This window comes from Xiphophorus couchianus, chromosome 17, assembly GCF_001444195.1.
Source record: "Xiphophorus couchianus chromosome 17, X_couchianus-1.0, whole genome shotgun sequence".
Lineage (NCBI taxonomy): Eukaryota > Metazoa > Chordata > Actinopteri > Cyprinodontiformes > Poeciliidae > Xiphophorus > Xiphophorus couchianus.
In genome coordinates this window covers 15,441,838-15,460,912 of record NC_040244.1, presented here as the reverse complement: position 1 = coordinate 15,460,912, position 19,075 = coordinate 15,441,838, and the positions used below count along the sequence as shown (strand labels likewise).

The 19,075-nt window shown below is 41.8% G+C and overlaps 1 protein-coding gene across 1 annotated transcript in view; it reads right to left on the bottom strand.

Moving 5' to 3' along the window:
* Window positions 1-15,157, bottom strand: part of camk1da (calcium/calmodulin-dependent protein kinase 1Da) — a 59,572-nt gene extending 44,415 nt beyond the window's left edge. Inside the window, exon 1 of the mRNA XM_028044098.1 lies at window positions 14,763-15,157. Within this exon, the coding sequence (XP_027899899.1) occupies window positions 14,763-14,860 (98 nt within the window). The 5' untranslated portion in view covers window positions 14,861-15,157. The remainder of the gene's footprint in view (window positions 1-14,762) is intronic.
* Window positions 15,158-19,075: the final 3,918 nt, after the last annotated feature.

Genomic DNA, 19,075 nt, shown 5'->3' with positions numbered 1-19,075 from the left:
CTCCCAGTCACTAACAGAGCCAGTTTTATTTAAATGAACATACAATGCAAAGCTATTAGAAAAGAAATAAAGACAATAACCACTTGTGGTGATACTGCAAGCCCTCATAACAAGATCAGACAATTATATTATCTATAATGGAAGGTCTTGAATCAATGGTGCTAAGGATGAGCTAATTCTTCTGCAGCCCTCCAGTTGACCAAAATGCTGGAACGTCTGTAAATTTTGGGGTTGGATAAAATGTAGTGCATTCCCATGGAAATAAAATAGTCTCCATGTTTTTGTCTTCAAGCAGGAAGTTCCAACATCCCATCGACTGCAGGTGGATAAAAGTAACAGAAAATATGTTTGAGGCAGAGGCGCAACTGATTTTTTTTTCTCTCGATTGTTTGACCCCCTTTCTAATGCCACCCTGGGCAAACGCCCACATGGCCTATGTCTGTTATGGTTATACATATGATAGAATAACACTCATAGCTAGTTTCACAAAACATAAAATTAAGTAAATAAATAGTTTAACTCCAGTGCATGCATTGTAGAGTATGCCAACATACCTTATATTAGACTCGGATTTATGGAAAATATATCCTTTTGTATAGTTTTGAGGTAATATTTAGATTTTCTGAGAAACTGAAAACCATCAAACTGAACAGAAATAAATGTGTGAAATATATCAGTCTGTCAGTTTTACTATATGAGCTGAAGTACTGTTGTACAATTTCACTAAGAAGCAACTATTTGTTAAACTAATACTTAAGGCAGAATCACATTCGAATAAATAAATAACTTGACCCCCTTTGTGATACCACCTGGGTAACCGCCCTTATGGCCTTTAGTAAAAATCTATTACTGTTCTCGGTCAGTTAAAAACTTAAAATCTGCACAACCTAGACCTTTCAGCAAAGAATTACCCATAACCAAATGTCACAGGTTAACCGTGTATCCAGAGCTGTGTTCCCCGATTAAAACAAGCGTCATCGTTTCCACCGAGACACGCCGTCATGCCCTTACATGCGTTTCTTTCTGTCTAAACTAGTCGCGCTTTAAATCCCCCCACAGCTACTTTGCTGCATCTGTTTTGCAGGAAAACAAACATCTTGCGGTGAGCCATGGTCACACCCCGACAAAGTCGCACACGGAGGAGCAGGTGTTAACGAGACAGAAGTACAGACTCCCAGTTACTCAGGGAGCTTTGACTGGGCTCAGTCCAACAGACACAAACTCATCTAATCACCCTCCAATGTCACAAACGCACAAATGACACACACACGCACACTCGAAGGGAGTGCAAACAGTGGCAGAAGGCTGCTTGGTGAAACGTACCCGGCAGCAGCTCGGCTTATTAGAAGTGACTCAAGGCTTTATTAATGCTGGAGGGGGGGATGATGTGATTGTCTTCCTCCAAAATCATACAAACTTCATTAGTCAATTAGAAACTCCCTAGATAAACTAGAAGTGTTTAGTCCAACCAAAGCAGTTGACTGAGAATATAAGAGCTCAACATTATCAGTTCACACTTTGGATTTTCTTGATATTTAAATGTAACACACTCCATAATTCCTACTACACACACTAGTCAATTTCAGAGGTTATTTCTGTTCATTTTGAAGACTAAAGGTTAAAGTACCATCTGCCAAATGTATTAATGGAAAGTTGAGTGAAAGAAAAAACTGTAGAAGGAAGAGGTTGCAGAAAAAACACAGATAGCTGAAGTCTTTAATGGATTGTGAAGCAAACTAAATTCATAAATTTTGACAGATCCATGAGATGTGAAACAATCATATTTTATTAAACAAATCAAACAAATTTTAACTGATGAAGCTAACTTGAGTAAATACAAAAAGCAGTTTTCTAATAATTATTTCAATTTTTAAAGGAGCAGTAGTATGTGCTTTTCCAGCCACACAGTGCCATTTTACAGCACACTAAAGTAACTATGTCAGCTTGGTGTGTTATGAAAATGCTGTACATCTCAAATATGACTTAAAAATAATTTGAAGTGTGGAACTCGAAAAACATCAAAGTATTATATTGTGATTATGCTTACATTGATTGGGTTATAATTTTATTTCAACAGAAAATAAAATTTTTAAAAAATGTATTCAATTCTTGTTGAATGACTCACTGAGTTTGAAAGTCTAGTAAATAGATTCATGAACACAAAAATGAAGGATATAAAGTCTAAATTCGGTATGTTTTAATTAGTTTCATAAGTGCACAATATAGTTCCAGTTGTAGTTTTTCCCCATTAATAAGTGTTTTTTATTTCAGTTCACAAAAATGTTTTCTCAATTTTAGTTTTTATTAATTTAGTTACTTTTAGTTAACTATAATAACCTTGCTGTTAAACATGGAAAATACCAAACAGAAATCATTTTTCTGCCATCATTTTGGCGCCCCTTCTAGCATGGCACCCCAATGTAGTGCATACCCATTTTTTGCGCCACTGGTTGTATTTGTATCTACTTGCCCTTGCACGGCGTAGCTCTGTGTTCGACATCAAGGACGACTTCACAAGTTGTGTAAGTGGGTCAAGAAAAGCCTCATAAACAACACACACATCAGATAAGATAAAATACTTCACTGTCATTGTGCAGTACAATAAAATTATAATGCACAGTAACTCCAGAGACCATACATTTAAAAAAAAGAAGCTTGTATCACCTTGATCTGAGTACAGTAATGGGGCTGAGTAAAAGTAGGTCTGCTATAATACAGAAAAAGCCCCTACGGTGCAGCAGTGTGTGTGTGTGTGTCCCTCGTAAAGGTGTGCGTTTCACTTTACAGCACTATAATGTGTGTGTGTCATAGCTACCAGAGATTTTCTTGCAGTCGGAGTTGTGTATACATGTCTCTTTGTGTTTGCTCTCTTGTGGGTCTTCTCCCTGTGTTTGTGTGTTAAGTGGTGGTCTGCCCTAAATTACCTGTCGAGAAGACAGAGTGTACGGCGGTCGGCCGCGGCACTGCGGCAGCACTGCTTCCATTAACGGCAGCCATTGTTCACAATCTGATGGGCAACAGCTAAGGGTTACCATGGCGACCCTGCCTCATGCCTGTCAAATATTACTTAGGTACACGGTGTTACTACCCAGGGTGTCTTAGGAAAAGACCCTAAAAAGGTTGTGGTGACATTTTTGTGAGCACCACAGAAAAAAAAAAGCTTGACCAATAGCCTTATTAGGAGCTCTTGATATTTGGTTCAGTTATGTGTACACTTCAGCAAAGACCATAAAGATGCACTATTGCCACCTATAAAGTGGCAGCAGAATCAGACAGGATAATAGAAAGGAATCATAATTTGATTGCAGAATTGTCTTAACCTCTACGTTAGCTTGGCCATCGTTTTCCCACGCAATTCCGCTCGATTGTCATCTCCTTTCAGTTTAATGGCAATTAAAAGAGGAGGTGAACGAAGCCAATTAGTTCATGTTGGCCACGCTTCCAAATATTGAGCAATTCAAATCGGAGCCATAGGGATGTTTAAGATATTTTAATTCTGGCAAAGATGTCATGGCCCTACTCCCCACAAGGCTGTTTACTCTACAGTGCACACAATTTCAGTTAAGCTGGGGTATTACACAAGTAACGGCCAAACTAAACATTAGTGGCTGGGTAAAATCAGATCCAGTCATTTCAAGATTCATCAGAGCCCACACCTTCGGGTGGCCATCGTTTCTCAATAGCTGAGAGTTCAAAGTTTTGATTTTTACCAATGTCATTTGACCAAAGCATTGGTCTTAAAGTCAATATAGATCCACTGCATATCCCAATGCTGCAACATGTGTAGTGTGGTGTTGTGTTCCAGGGACAAACGAGACCAATACAAAAGCGAGGTGACGAAAACACAGGAGACCCAAAATGCAGAAGACAAATCAGAGTCCACTGGATGTTGAAGACATCGTTGTAGTGTTTTGTGTCCTTTAAATATGACCACACACTATTGTCATTGCTTCTTCCCAGTTGGCCATTTTTGTTTACTCTGAACACATGTTTTGTGAAATTTCCCATCTGACATCTGAGTGTTGGTGAGAAAACTCACACAGGCAATATTTCCTATGGTACTATTAGTTCATTGTGAACACGAGCCAGCTGGACATGGGCTTGATTAGAAAAGCTACAGTCACAAACCCACAATCTCACCTTCTTATTGACAATTGTCTTGTGTCAATTCAAAGGGCTTGACTGGTTTATATTTGACACAGGTCTGGGTTAGCAAAATAACTCTAACTGAACCCAACAGTTTCTAAAGTGTGTTCTTTAAAAACTCTGCTTGGAAGCAGAGGTTTTGTAACACTTCTAAGGTTTTGATGTGGTATTTAGATAAAACAGTAGTGACAGAACTCTTTGTACTACCTTGCACTGAACTGAAACATTTGACATTAGTTTTAGCAAATAGTTTGTTTGCTAAAGGATTCTAGACACCAGAGAAGAACTGGTTTAGGAGCAAATTAATGTGCTGTTATTTCAACAATTAATATTTTTGAAGACAGCTTCAATTTTTCAGCCATCAGAACATCCGGAGATGATGATGTGATTGTGGTCGCACGCAACCAGTCAACCAATTCAAGCTCAACTATGTGAAAGCTTATCATACTGTAAAATCAACTGATATAAACTTCCTTTTAAAGCTATGAGAATTAGCCTTGAACCGCTAAACCGGTTGGACCAATAAATCGACCCAGATTTAAAATTTTTTTTTAAATGATCAAACCCAACATGCAAAACGCAGGTCACATCTGCACATGTGAGGTCAACATTAAACCATTGTTGCCAACTTTGTTCCCAAATATTACTTACAAATATTAAACAGGCCATTTCATTGTCTGCTTTTAAATCATTAGTTATGATAAGGCTTTTAATATTCTAATTTCTTTTGTATTTTTATTATTTCATTTAGTCTTTCATTGTTATGTATTTTAATTGATTTGGTACACTTTCTGTGTTTCATGTGTCAATGGATGCTTTAATTGGTTTTTCTATGTAAAACACTTTGTAAAATTTGTTTAAAAAGGTGCTATCCAAATGAAGTGCTATTATTATTCTTAACTTAGCAACTTTGTTACTATATTTAGAGACTTTTTTACACCAAAGAAATAGGCATTTTCCAAAATCGGAACTGGCAGGCCAGGCTTTTTAAAGATCGGTGATCGGTGCAGCTGTAATAAGAACGCTCAGTTTTAATCCATTCCAACCCGTTCTGTGGACTCATGAAAGGAAATGATTAGGAAAAAAAGCCCAGATCTCCTTGTTCATGCCATGGATTAATCCTTCCAAAGGGAGCACGGATAGGGAAACATGGACAGCCTCCAACAGAGGCCGGCTGACGGATCGCTCATTCTGGAGTCTGAGCAGAGCTCCACATCCCCTTGGCTGGTCCTGAGCTCTGCCTCCATCGCTGCTGCTGCTGCTTACAATTAGTCCATTACTGAACCAACAGATTCAAAATCATCCGTGTGAAGATTCTATTAGCCTCTGTTCTGAAATTTACATAATGAGACACCACTTAGGTTCTTAAATGCCTTGCAGCTCTAAACAGAGATGGCCTTTTTTTCCAGAACAAAAGCTTTTCTTGGCTCCAACAACAGCAGATGGTGGAAGGAGAGATCGAGTAGCAGAACGAAACCACTTCCAACATATTTATCCTTCAGAAGTGGAACATGAATGCCAAAGGGGCCCTGAAGCCCCCCCTCTCCCTTCAGGCTTATGTGAGCTCCTGCTTCCATCCCTCATTGCAGTTTGATTACAATTCCTCATTTCCATACCTTATCTCTTCTTCTTTATCCTCCTCCTTCCTCCACTCCATTATTTTGTTATATTTTCTTTTGCCTCCATCACAAGCAGCAGAGCCTAAAGAGAAAATATGCAAATCACCTTTCTGATTTGCTCATCCGTTCAGGCAAGTGTGGAATCGCCGATCGGGGTCGACTGCTAACTTCTCCTGCACTGAAAAACACAGATCTGGTCCATTTTCACGTGAACACGGCAGCCACTGCTCAGGCCTACCGAATCAATCTTCTTGGAGAGAGGATGTCGATGTTTGAGAAGATCGAAAATGAAATCAAACAACAAAACAATCCAGTCTGGAAGCATTTCCCATTGAGTGGCCAGAGTCCTGATCCAGTCAGTTTAAAACCCAATCAAAGTCAGAAGGGTGAGGGGGGGGATGCTGTTTCTCTGCTTAGCTCCAGAGAGGATCCATTCTTCATCACTGCAAAATCTTCCTTGAATATAGAAAAAATTCTTGAAAATAAAATAAATGAAATACTCCTTGAATTTTGAAAACGACATAATATTCTGTAGCAAAACAAGGCCTGTTTTACACAGCACTAACCACGTGCTGTTAGCATGCTGCTTTGGAAGGGGAAATATGAAGGCTGTTACTATGGCTAGAGATGAAGTTGTGCTTTAAGTTTTATTGATTATTCATTAACCATGTTTCCTAATGCATTAGAAAAGATTTATGGGAAGTTTTCATGCTAGCTTGAGATGCTTTTTGTCTTTTCTGAGAGATAATAAGCTAAAGAGGTAAAGTGCTTACATGGAGATGGAAACCCTGAAACATACACCCCCCATAACTCAGCTGTTTCCTTTGTTAGCATAATTAGCATTACATGATGTCAGAACAATTACAATTTGCCTGCTAGCAACATATTCCTGAAAATGTCTTTTCATGTTTCTGAGATGTGTGGCAAAATGAAGCCTGTTTTGCACAGTGCCAACCTCATACTGGTAGCATGCTAAATATGAAGGCTAGAGATTAAGTTGTACTTAAGTTTTAGTTTTCTTAAAGTACAACAAGAGATAGGAAACTGTGTTTCCTATCTCGTTAGAAAAGGTTGATGGGAATGGCAAAAATAATAAATAACTTCTTTGATTTCGCAAAAAATAGTTTTTATGCTAGCTTGAAGTGCTTTTTGGCTTTTCCGAGAGCTAAAGCGCTATAGCGTTAGCAGCTAAACAGATGGAAGTACATTTCCTGAATAAGTTCTGACATAGCAAACATGGTAAACGATACAATAAATGTTGCAGTTTATTTTATACATGTTCGACCAAGGTAGTCAACATATTGTTTTTGTAAGCTTCAGGGGTTTTTTTATAATTTATTTTGTTACACTCCGAATTGCACTGACTGAAATAAATTCAAGTTGTGTTGTTTTTACAGAAGCTGTTGGTGTATTTAAGTGTGCTGTACTGGTGCAGAGTTATCAAATAAATCTGCAATTCGGTAAATTTATGTCTGCGTTAAAAAAATAGAAATGTTTTAAGTCAATTCAACACTGATTTTCTGTATTGGATCGGTTTCGGCCGATACTAATATTACCAATACCAGATATTGGTATTGAAAGTGAAAGAAGCGGATTGGTGCTTCTCGAGACGGAAAACTTTTCAATGGCACGGTATGCACCTATTCTATGAAATCAATGTTCAACTGATACTTCAGTCGGATATCAGACATAAACCAACTTTTCATAACCGCAAAATAAAGTACAGTTCCAAACCACAACACGGTCGGCTACAACACTTTATTAGCCCCAGTGCGCCTCCTCTCTTGAACAGAGAGCTGGTACTGATTCATGTTGACACGAATTCCTGCGCCCCGTCCTCCGCTGACTCCTAACGGTGTTGTGAACCAGGCCGATAGCCTGCAGGACAGCAGTTAGCTCCGCGGCTCACATCGCTGACCTCCAGCGGCTCCGCTGTCGTCCTTGATCACTAAAAAATGCAGCCGTCTCCCACCAGCTGCTCCGTTCATCACAACCAGCGTTTGCGTCCCAGCAGGTTGCATTCCCCTCGTGTCGCGCTCGGAGAGCAGATGTTGTTGTGGGGGGCCTTCGGGATCGCACAAGAGCGCTGAAACCGAGTCCTCCGACCAGGACAAACAACACATTCCCTTCCATGTTTTGTTTATTGAAAAAATGCCATTTCTAACCTTTTCCCTTTGGAACATGCAGTTGAGTTCATAAATCTATACAGCTGTCTAACTGGGTGGCGGTGGCAGCAGCAGCAGCAGCAGAAACAACAGGCTCCCAGATCGGGGACATTATAAGCTGGATGTTATCACAGAGAGGCTTAAAATAGAGCCTTGATCCGATAATGGACTGAAGTTTATGATCATTAATACTCTGGACCCACGTGTCAGTCTGGGCTGAAAGTCCCCCCCCCACCCCACCCGCCCACTTCTCCTCATACACAAAGTTTCACAGTAAATGCAGAAACTCAAACCTTGGAGAGCAACACAGTGTAGCTCACACACTGTTACACACACACCAAACAATAGAATAAAAGCACCTTCTTTTGCTCTGTTTGAAGGTAAATCAGATCAAACTTCTCTTGGTAGAATTAGTAGAATGATTTCTATTTGCTAGATGCCAGAATAATGAGAGAGAGTATGTCAGAGATGTTTTCAAAATCAGAAGTTTACATCCATCTCATCAGCATTCGGTAGCATTGCCTTTGACTTGAGTCAAAGATTTTGGGTTTCCTTCCTCAAGTTTCTTACATTAGTTTGCTGGAGTTCTGGTACATTCTTCCTGAAAGAGCTGGTGGAAGCGACACTCGCACACCTTTTCAGATCTGCCAACAAATTCTATGTAGAACTGATTTTGTTCTCCTGAATCCATTTTGTAACCACTTTGGCTGTAAGTTTAAGGTCACTGTCCATTTGGAAGACTTATCTGAGCCCCAGCTTTGAGATCTTTAGATGTTGCTTCAATATTTCTACTTAATGTTCTTTCCTCATGATTCTATCTATTTTATAAAGTCCACCAGTCTCTTCTGCAGCAAAAAAGCCCCACAACTTGATATTGGAAACCCCATACTTCAGTTAGCGATGGTCATTATGGACATGTCTCTAAATATGAAGGTTCCTGTGGACATTTGCAAACTGCAATCTGCTGTTGCTGTGCTTCTTTTGGAGTAACGTTTTCCTCCTTACTGAGTAGCATGTTTCACTGTGGATAATGACTCTGCCTTACCAGCTTCAGCTGCATCTTCACCGAGTCTTTGGCTCAAGCATCATAGCCTCTATGGTCTCAGCAACAAACATAGGCACCTCTGCTTCACTGAATCCACGTCTATAAATGCAATAAAAAACTTGAAAAGTAAAATTTTCCTTGATGTTTGCACAATTCCCCTTTCCAATGCCTCCACCACTGAAGTGTGCAGTGTGCCTTGGTGTTGGACAGTCACATAAAATCCCCATTAGAGAAGAAAATGTGAAAAGATTCGAGGATCCTTCCGGCCAGGACTCCCCTGTTGCCCCAAAGGTTCACCCAGAGTAAACATCTTTGTTGTTTTTCTACAAACTGGCTCACCATTTTTCTGATTTCCTTAAAAAGACTTCGCAGCCTTAGTGTAGAAACAATGGCACTGTGAGGCTTAAGATGGAAAGCAAAGATGATGCACACACATATTGTGTTTTCATCCTTTTTGTGTGGCACTGAGCCATTCTTTAATGACCACAACTGCTGCAGTCATTTGGTAAACGGCTGAATGCAGATTAATCATTCTTCCACTGCACTCAAACGTCATTTTATAAAACGGACTCGAGAACAAAACTGGTAAATAACCCAGGAGACATTATAAATATCAATAAATATCAAACTGTGAAGGAATGAAAATGTTTGTGCAGAGATTTTCCGATTGTGGGATCAATAAAGTACATCTTATTTTTTCTTAGGAAAACTGCACATGTGCTGTTGTGCACCGTTCAGGGCGTAGGCTGGCAGTCCACTGATGAAGCTGGCTTTGTTACAAAGCTAACAATCATCTTTTGTTCTATTTTTAAGATCCTATTTATACTTCGAGTGAAAGGAACTTTGAAAAGTCCATCACGCACGCTGGCACCGCAACCCTGCACTGTCGAGAGAGACCAGGCAGAGTTAGACGCGGTGTGGTGGTGTGGTGGGGAGGGACGTAGGACGGAGTTGTAGGCATAAAGAGGAGATAAAGAGAGGACAAAATGACTTGGGAGGGATGTGGGTTGCGGAGTCCCAGAAACGGTGAACGAAGAACAGTGCCGGAACCGGGGAAGTGGAGCATCAATTAAGGGCAGCATGCCCTGGACGGCACTGTAACAATCCCACAATGCATTACCATCACATTTCTCTTCCTGTCCCATCCTCACACACTTTCACACACGCACACCCCCACACACGCCCACACACTCACACACACTTCTGCTCCTTTAAAAAGGTCTTCTGCAGTCACATCCAACCTGAAATCCGGCACTAAGCTAGCCAGGCTAACGTAGGGCTTTGGAATGCCCTTAGCTAGCCAGCAATGTCTAGCTAGCTAGCTCAATGCAGACGAGCTGAACGCCCTTCCAACAGAAGGTACTGTGGGTCACGTTCAAGTCAAGAAATTATGGCATTGTTGTTGCACGGGTTACGTCACAACGAGAAATTTTGTTTTACAATAAATTGTCCCTTAAATTATTGCAATAAAAGTTCATACTGACCGTTTTCAAGTGATATAATGATAATGCCATAATCCGCATTTTCAAAGATCATTAAACTTTAAATGTTAAACATCAACACTGGAGCTAGGAGACATTTTAAATCGATTCAGAATTCCCAGGACTAGGATTTGCGATTCTTAATAGAACAGATTTTTTTTTTCTGCACCTCTAATTTAAATGCATAAATGTTTATTTTTGCCACTTTTGACAGAATTGCATTTTGGTACGTTTGCTTTGTGCTACTTATAAGTGCTGGGTGGATCAAATAGTTAGAATTTTAGTCTCCTGCTGGTGTGACATGTTTACATTTGAACTCCCTCATCCATCATTTGCTTAGTGATCAGATTCACTACTGTTAGCAACAAATGGATTAATAATGGGCTTAAAAAAACCGTGTTTATATTTTTACTTTCCCACCAACTATATTAAGACTCTCCTGAATAAACTATTTCTTTTGCATTTTCTCAGTTCTCAGTTACCTCTCCTGCTGAGATGTGCAGCCCACCTGCAGATCACACACACGTGCAACAAAGAACACACTCCTGTTCCTTTTGAATAATTGATCAGTGAGGAACAGGGGCCCACACTGCATACACACCAGGGGGTGTAATCAGACCCCAGGGAGAGACTCGAACACATCACTCTGCACACAGCTGCGGCTCTAATTGAGCCCCTCTGAGGCTGATAAACTTGAGGAGGCGAGGCGTTCAGGTGCACAGGCAGAGTGTTGGGACCAGATGATGCAGGGATGACAGTGTCAGGTGTCTGACATCACTTCCAGGGGTCAAAACCCGCAGAAGCGAAAAACACACCGCGGCTTCTCTGCTGCAGGAAGTGGCCCGCGGTCGTCCATTGGCCGATCCAGCTGACCCGCCTCAGGCAACAACAATTATCTGGTTGGTTCCAGGACAGAAAGCGAGAGTCTGTTTGGGATTCAGTCAGTGCAGTCACCTCTCCTCCACCACACACACCCCCACACACACATCCTGCTTCCCCCTTTCTGCTGACGCATCAGTTTCAAACATCCATCACCGGCGCCGGCAAACAGAACCGACTCGGATCACTGCCGCTCTGCCTCCTGAGTGAGCAGGTGTCTGCGTGATTCACATCTGCTCCAAGTTTCAGCTGCGCCGCAGCAAAAACGAAAAGACAAAAAGAACCATTAACCCTGATTCTTGTACTTCCCAAATTGTGAATTCATCGTTAAAGCCAATCTACGCCCATCTCCAAACAAGATGACTCCTCTAAACTGGAAGTGGAAGCAGATAATTGGTTCAAAGTGAAAATTTCACCTGACTGAAAAGGACAACAAACATGTCCCACCTCGGAGCTTCCTCTCCTAAAGCCTCTAACTCCCACAGGTAAAGGCTTACGACCCTGACAGTGATACCGCTGCAGCTCAGGCTGTAATTCGTGCTGTCTGCTAAAGTCTTGCTGTCATCAACCAGAAAATCCCCCCCCCACACACACACACCTCCAACAACCACCACCGCTGCTGCTGCCTAAGCTTACTTAAAGTCATCACAAGTCGCTTTATAAACAGAACCGACACAAGAGCTTGGATAATGGAGTAGCATTGGAACAGAAACACCAGGGCAATGAAGCTTGAGGGCAAACCAGACAAAATGTGTGTGTGGTCAAATAAACAGCAGGAGATTTAGATGGTGAGTAAATTTACCACAGTTTAACAGTCATCATCAAGGATGAAAAAAAGGTGTAAAAGTGGGGTTTTTTTGTGTGTGTGCATGTTTATGATAAGAGATGCACTGGAAAATAGGGAAGCGCCGGTTGCAGTTTTCTGGCCGAAAAGCGTGACCTGCCAATTGTGATCTTGTCCGATCACAATTTATTTTTTTGTATGAAGAGCCACTAAATATAGGGACAAAGTTCAAAGTTGCTAAGTTGACAGCAGGTCGGTGACTGTTGTTAACCGCCCATGTGCAGGCAGGTCTGTCAGGTTCAGTGTCTGATTTTCAGACCTTTGCAGAGGTGGATACGTTTGGTTTCAGCTCATCACCGAGCTTCAAAATTAAGGAAACCGTGGCTGGAAACCCGGAGACTCCTGTCATAGTAACACTAGCTACGCTAACCAGGTTTATTACTAGAGAGAAAGTAGTGTTTTTAAGCATCTGGCTTAAAAACACTACTTTCTCTCGATAGTATCATTCCTTGGACAACAAGATGGATTATTTACGGTTGGTACAGCATGTAAAAGAGTGCTGTGTATTTATTTTAGATTTTTGCCATAGCGGTTTCTCTGTATCCACCTGGACTCACTAGTGAGCAGAGCTGGGTCGGCTGGAAAATACGCCCTTGCTGAGGGAAGGGTCTGAAATGAAAAAACTGGAGGCTACCACTGTCCATAAGCCAGGACAATGCAGGGCTTTCACCAGCACATCATATGTCTTGATGGGTCACCAGGACTTAGTCGCCCAGGCTAAAGCTAGGTTAACAGTTGTAGCATTGGCCTCGAAGTGCCTCGATGTACACCTCTGAATTTTTGTAATTTGGCACCAAAATGGACAGTGTTCTTGTATCTCTAGAAGAACACTGGTCATTGTTCGCCTGTACTGGCATTTACACCAGGACTTATTTTCAGAAAATGCTGCGCCAACGTACGTGTCAAGTATAAAAGCTCAAACAATTGATCGGCTTGAACATAAACCTCAAAAACCGCCAGAGTAACTCAGCCTTAAAGAGTAATCTTCTGCGTATGACATTACATTCATGCCCCCAACCTGAGCGCGCAGTGAGACTGATGTGAGAGCATACATCTTTGTGAACAGAGATGTATTTCCATCTCACACATGCTCACTTGATGTTCTGGCAGGTGTGCTTCGTTCCGTCTGTGCAACTTGACAAAGATTATAGAAATAAGCTACACAACCAGCCAATCACAAACAGATCTTTTCATCCAATCGGAATATTCTTAGCATTCCTAAACAAAACGTTCTTAGCAGCACTACTGTTGGTCTTGTGGGGGAAACCCTGCACAGTCAGGTGGATGATTATCATGTCAGATTCCTGCCAAATCTGTTGGCCAAAAAGCTACAGTTTGTGTCTCATCTGACTAGAGGTGAGACACAAAATCACCGTCTCCCCAGCATCTGGATGTCTTCCCCTTCTCCCTATATCCAGTTTATTCGTTGTTCAATAAAAGACACTAGAGTCTAAAAATGCATTTTTAAACTCCAAATGCTTCACAGCAAAACTGAAAAAACAGGAAACTACTAATTATTTGACTTCTAAAGACTACCAGTGGCACTGGATTCTATTTATATTATTATATTTATATTCTATTTGTATCAGAGTAAAGGGGGCTGAATGAAAATACAATTTTTCTTTAGATATATATACCTTAAAAACTTGCTTTCCGTTACACAACTTTACACCACTTTGCATTGGTCTGCCACGTAAAACGGTAATAAACTACATTGACATTTGTAGTTGTAACAAAACATTTTACCTCACAAAATTAAGAGTTTTTTTTTACATACATATATTTTTTAGGGATACACCATTTGCAGATTTCTGATAGATCACTGATCTTTCAATCTTTAAAGAGCCCGACATGTTGATTTTCTTTTTCTCTGAAAAGTTGGGAAGGTTAGTGACAAATTTGCAAAGTTGGCAGCAATGGGGTGACTATCGGCAGAGACACAGGACAGTGGCTGGTTTTCAGATGGATCAGGTCGGCTTCACATGTAAGCTTTGGCCCGTCACCAATTTCCCAAAACGAAGGACTGATTTATCAGTGGACCCATTGTTTCTTGTTGTTGTTGTGTCTTTATTCTTCACTTTTTTTGTTTTTTTGTAAAATAAAGAAGTAGTAGAAGCTCTGTGCATTATACCAGGCTGCCAGCTTAGACTGAAATAGAGTGATTTGCGACCAGTGGGAAAGCTGTGCTCTTGCCAGAGGGGAATTAGTGAAACGGCTCAGCCTGATAACTGAATGGTTACAATGATTAACTCCATGTAATGAATAACACGCAAGCCTGGGTGCATCAAGCTGCCCTACTAGTAGTGATGCTGTGATGTCACTGTGAAAATGTTGTGAAGAATCATTAAGAGCCTGAAATTATGCTTCCAACTAAAGACTGCAGTGCGTGTATTTTCATACAGGACACCCAACGAGCGCCCTGTCGATGCTACGGTGTTTAACAGCGAGGAATAAAGTAGAAAGAGTCATTTTTATTCAAACGTAGTAACAAAGTGTCACTGTGGAGTCCCTGGAAGACGCAAACAGACTCCGGGTGAGGATGCTTCCGGAGTATAAAAGAGGCTTTTAAGGCGGTCTACTCACGTTCCGAGGACTTCTTTAAAATCAAAGACCTTCTTGATGTCGTCGACCTGTTTCTTCCACGTCTCGCCGCTGCCGGTGTCTCCGTTCTCCCGAGCCATGACGCTGTTTCACCGGCCAGACGCCGCGAGTCTGGCCGAGACCGGGCTGCGCGCGGCAAGGATGCGAAGAAAAACAACAACAAAAAAAAGAAGAAGAAGAAATTCCTCTAAAAGACAGACAAAACTATAAGGTGGTACAGTGGGAGAAATTTTTTTTTTTTTTTTTTAAAAAGAAGAAGTTGAGTGGGAGAGGTTTTGGAGAGTTCTGGTGGTGTATGGTCCGCTGCAGCAGGACCATGTGAGTCCTGCAGGTTACCGTGTCTCTCTGCGCTTCTCTCTCTCTCTCCCTCTCTCTCTCTCTCTTTCTCTGTCACCGCGCGGACAGCAAGCTGTCAAGTTCACAATAAGATACAAGCACTTCCAAAAGCTCTTTCAAAATAAAGGGTTGCTGTTTTACAACAGCCACAGATAAAACTATATATTGACAAAGTAAGCAACATTTTCACTTCAGAAACGATTTTTCTTTTGCTGCTGAATTGTTGAATAAATAGACATGAGCTCAACAACAAGGATATTTATTGCTTATAATCTGTTAAGTAGGTTATATTCAGCCATCAGATTGGTACCAAGCGTTATTATACCGATGCACCATTCAAGTCTTTCAGGAACCTCTGTCCATTAATGAAGCTTCTTTGAAAAATAGCATTAGCAACATTAGCATAGGGATGCCTGAGCTGCTGCAACATGTTTAGCACTGAGATGATATTTTAGGCTGGAATAGTTTTGCTAACAGGCTAACTTCTGTTAGCACAACTTGAACAAAGAAATAGTCTTTTCCCATCAGACCATTTTATAAGTAGAAATGTGCCAGGAGAAGTTGGCTGTCTGTCTGTCTATCTATCTAATCTTAATTTCAATAATACTTGCTGAATAAAGTATTAATAGCCAAATTAAACTCAAATACGATTTCCTGTTTCTAGAAAAAGCTACTTTTGTCATACTACATATTGTTATCTTCCTAAAATAATAACCCAAATGACCCATATTGGCAAAAAATAAATTAATTGATTAATTAAAAACACCACCTCTTTTTTGCCTAAAGATGAATTAGACCAAAAGAGGGGGAAAAAAACTTCGGTCATTATGTTAGGAAGGTGACGATATCTTATTTTGAAGGCATCACCTTGACGTTTCCTACATGAAGCAGCTTCTGTGTGTAACTTAATGGAAATTGTAATGCCACCTGCAATTGTCTAAAAGCAATTAATTGATGCCAGTGTGACAGCTTGATGGGCTCCCTGAGGCCCCCAGCAAAGCCTTTCTAGGATTTTTACCATCTCCAATGCGTTCGACTGCGGCGTCATTACAGCACACCATGTTGTTAAGACAGTAATAAAAATGAAAAAAAAGAAGGAAGAAAAAAAGCTGCTGATTGGATTGCTGTCCATGCATCCTCTTTGACAGCATGAGTGTGCACACGTGTGTGTGGCCTGCAAGCTGACGCTGCAAATTCGCAGTGCACCAATTTGCTGACAACCGTCACAGTTTCTGCAATCCCCCCAAAGGCATCTGCGTTACAGTTCACCCTCACCCTCACCCCATGACATCAGCAGGGACCCCAGCTGCAGCAGCTGCACGTTCACCTGGGTTACCAAAGACAGGAGTTTGCAGAGAGGCTCTGCGACAACTGCAGGCTGACGAAGGGGGGGGAGTGGCGAGTGGGCTCAGGCCAGCTGAGGTCGTGTCATGGTTAAAGCTTGCCCTACACGTGGCTTCTGGCCTCGTTATATCTGTGTGTGTGTGTGTAATCCTGGAGGAAAACACAACAGCAGAAGAAGGGAGTGAAAGGGGGCGGGGGAGCAATGTGTTGCAACTCCTCATGAGTATTCCGGCTGCAAACTACTGCAGCTCTTCCTCGGCGGCAGCAGAAGCAGCAGCAGCAGCCACGGAAAACTCCTTTCTCTCTCTCAACCCCCACCCACCCATCTCTTCCTCCTGCTCATCCTAATCCTTTACCATGAGTCAGCAGCTCTCATCTCCCCCCCGATGAAAGATGATAACCCAGCTGCAGAGGGAAGAGGAGGAGACGAGGGACGCTGGGATGGGCAGATCCAGGCTGAAGGTCAACAGAGAGCAGGGGTTAAGCAGAGGACGTATTCCTGGCAGCTTCAGACAAACACAAACAAGTCCACTGGGAGGCAGCGATGAAGCTTTACTGAACTACACTTTACCCGACGAGCATTATGTTCTCAATCAGTTTGCTAAGGTGTTTTCACACCTGATAGTCCAGTAGACGTGGTTTAATTTGAGATCCAAATTGCAACGTTTGTCACATTTTCAGCCGATTCACTTTCACACAGCACTGTGTCAAAACCAGGGGGGCTCAAAGTGGGTCCTGGAGGGCCGGCATCCTGCCTGTTTTAGTTCCCTCCCTGGTTTAACGCACCTGGATCAAATGATGGCTCGTTAGAAGGCCTATGACGAACTCTGACATGCTGAAAAGGTTCTTGGTACCACCAGGGAGAGAACTGAAACGTGCAGGATGCTGGCCCTAGAGGACCCACTTTGGGCACCCCTGGTCAAAACGATCCGAACCCTTTGAAAAAGCCTGTTGTGGCGCTGCACCGAGAACCACTGAAGGAAACGACAGGAAAACCTCTGAAGAAGACACCGAGCGCAACTTCCTTCTTCAAGAAACGTAAACAAACATGGAGGAGAGTGAGGTTGTAGGAATTCTTTTTTGTCTTTGGCTAATGTGCCACACAAAGACTCATTTATCCCACTGAGTGCTAGTCCAGCTTTTGTTTTACTTGTATTTACCCAGAATGCCTTGCGCTATAGTCTGCTTCCTGCTTTTGGGTCGGTCTGCGATCCGCTTAGCATTCACATATTCGAACTGCAACAGAGTTCACGTCAACTGAACTGAGGCTGAGTTCCGTAAGCGGAGCAGAGTTCGCTTTTTCTTGGTCCGCATCAGAGTTGCATTGTGCATTCACACCTCCCCAAATGGTTATTGGTGTAAGCAAATAATCATAAAAAACAAAAACATCTATCTGAAATAAACTTTGTGGATATATTCTAATTTGCTGAATTAGAATATATTCTCATTCATAATGCCCACAGTGATGGGCATTATGAATTTAATCTTTCAGATCTTTGCTGATGTCTCCCACCGTTTTACCGTGGTGATTATCGGTTAATACCTGCTTCACTGAACGCTTTTCATCACTAGCACCTGGTTGGTAATGACAATGTTTAAATAGAACACTTTATTAATGTATTTCGGGACAGTTGTCTTGTCATTGGATCTTCTAAATTGCATCCGCCTAACTCTGGCAAGGATCTGACCTTTAAGTAAATGTTGTGTGATGCATTATCATGGCGCCCCAGTCAAACCTGACCGCTTCCCCGATTACTGTGGACCACTTTAGCTGGCAAATGCCCTTTGTTTCCTCTAATGAGCATTAACAAGAGTTGTGTCTCACACACTGCTGCGTGTCTACAGCAGTTCCCCTGAAGTACTGCGACTCTCGGCTCCCTCACTTCCTCCTTCGCCAAATGATTGCTCCATAAATCCAGTAAAGGCGGGAAGCCTGGAGCCGTGTCCCACGCGCGCACAGCTCATTTAGCTCCCAGCGTAATGAGAAGTGTTACATAAAAAGCCAAATCAATTTCTTATTTGCTTGTTTAGTGCGCCCGCTGGACCGACAGCCGGTCAATATGACAAGAAGTTTAATGGGAGGGGGTGATATACAGTATGTATTTATTTCTTTTTTGGAGCTTGTGTCCACAGCAATGCATGATGGGAAGAATCGGGATTCGGGACTTGACCGAGAGCGCCCCAGAGGCAGCTGGGATCAAGGAGTATGTCAAAAGGAAATTTAGAGGTGCAGGAGCAGAGATAAATGATTATAAATTACACACGACTAAGTGACTGAGAGGTTTTAATGGTAAACAGGCGAACATGCTCTGGTTCATTTTAAAATGCAGAACATCACTGCAGATAGCCAACAGAATACTGACAATATTTGGTCAGGAGTAAATTCTTCCCTGCTTTCATTTCCACCTCAGACATTTAGCTTGCTGCCCCTGACTGTAGAAGTGACAGAAGACTGCAGCAGAAGGAGGTAATGGTTTCAAAGTGTATAAATCAGCCATCTCATTGGACAGAAAATGGTCTACATGAGGACACTCAAACTTACCACCATTGTAGCATCTTTACTAGTTAGCCTACTTTGTTTTTCACAGTGAGGAAAAAAGAGGCAGCAGTCAAAG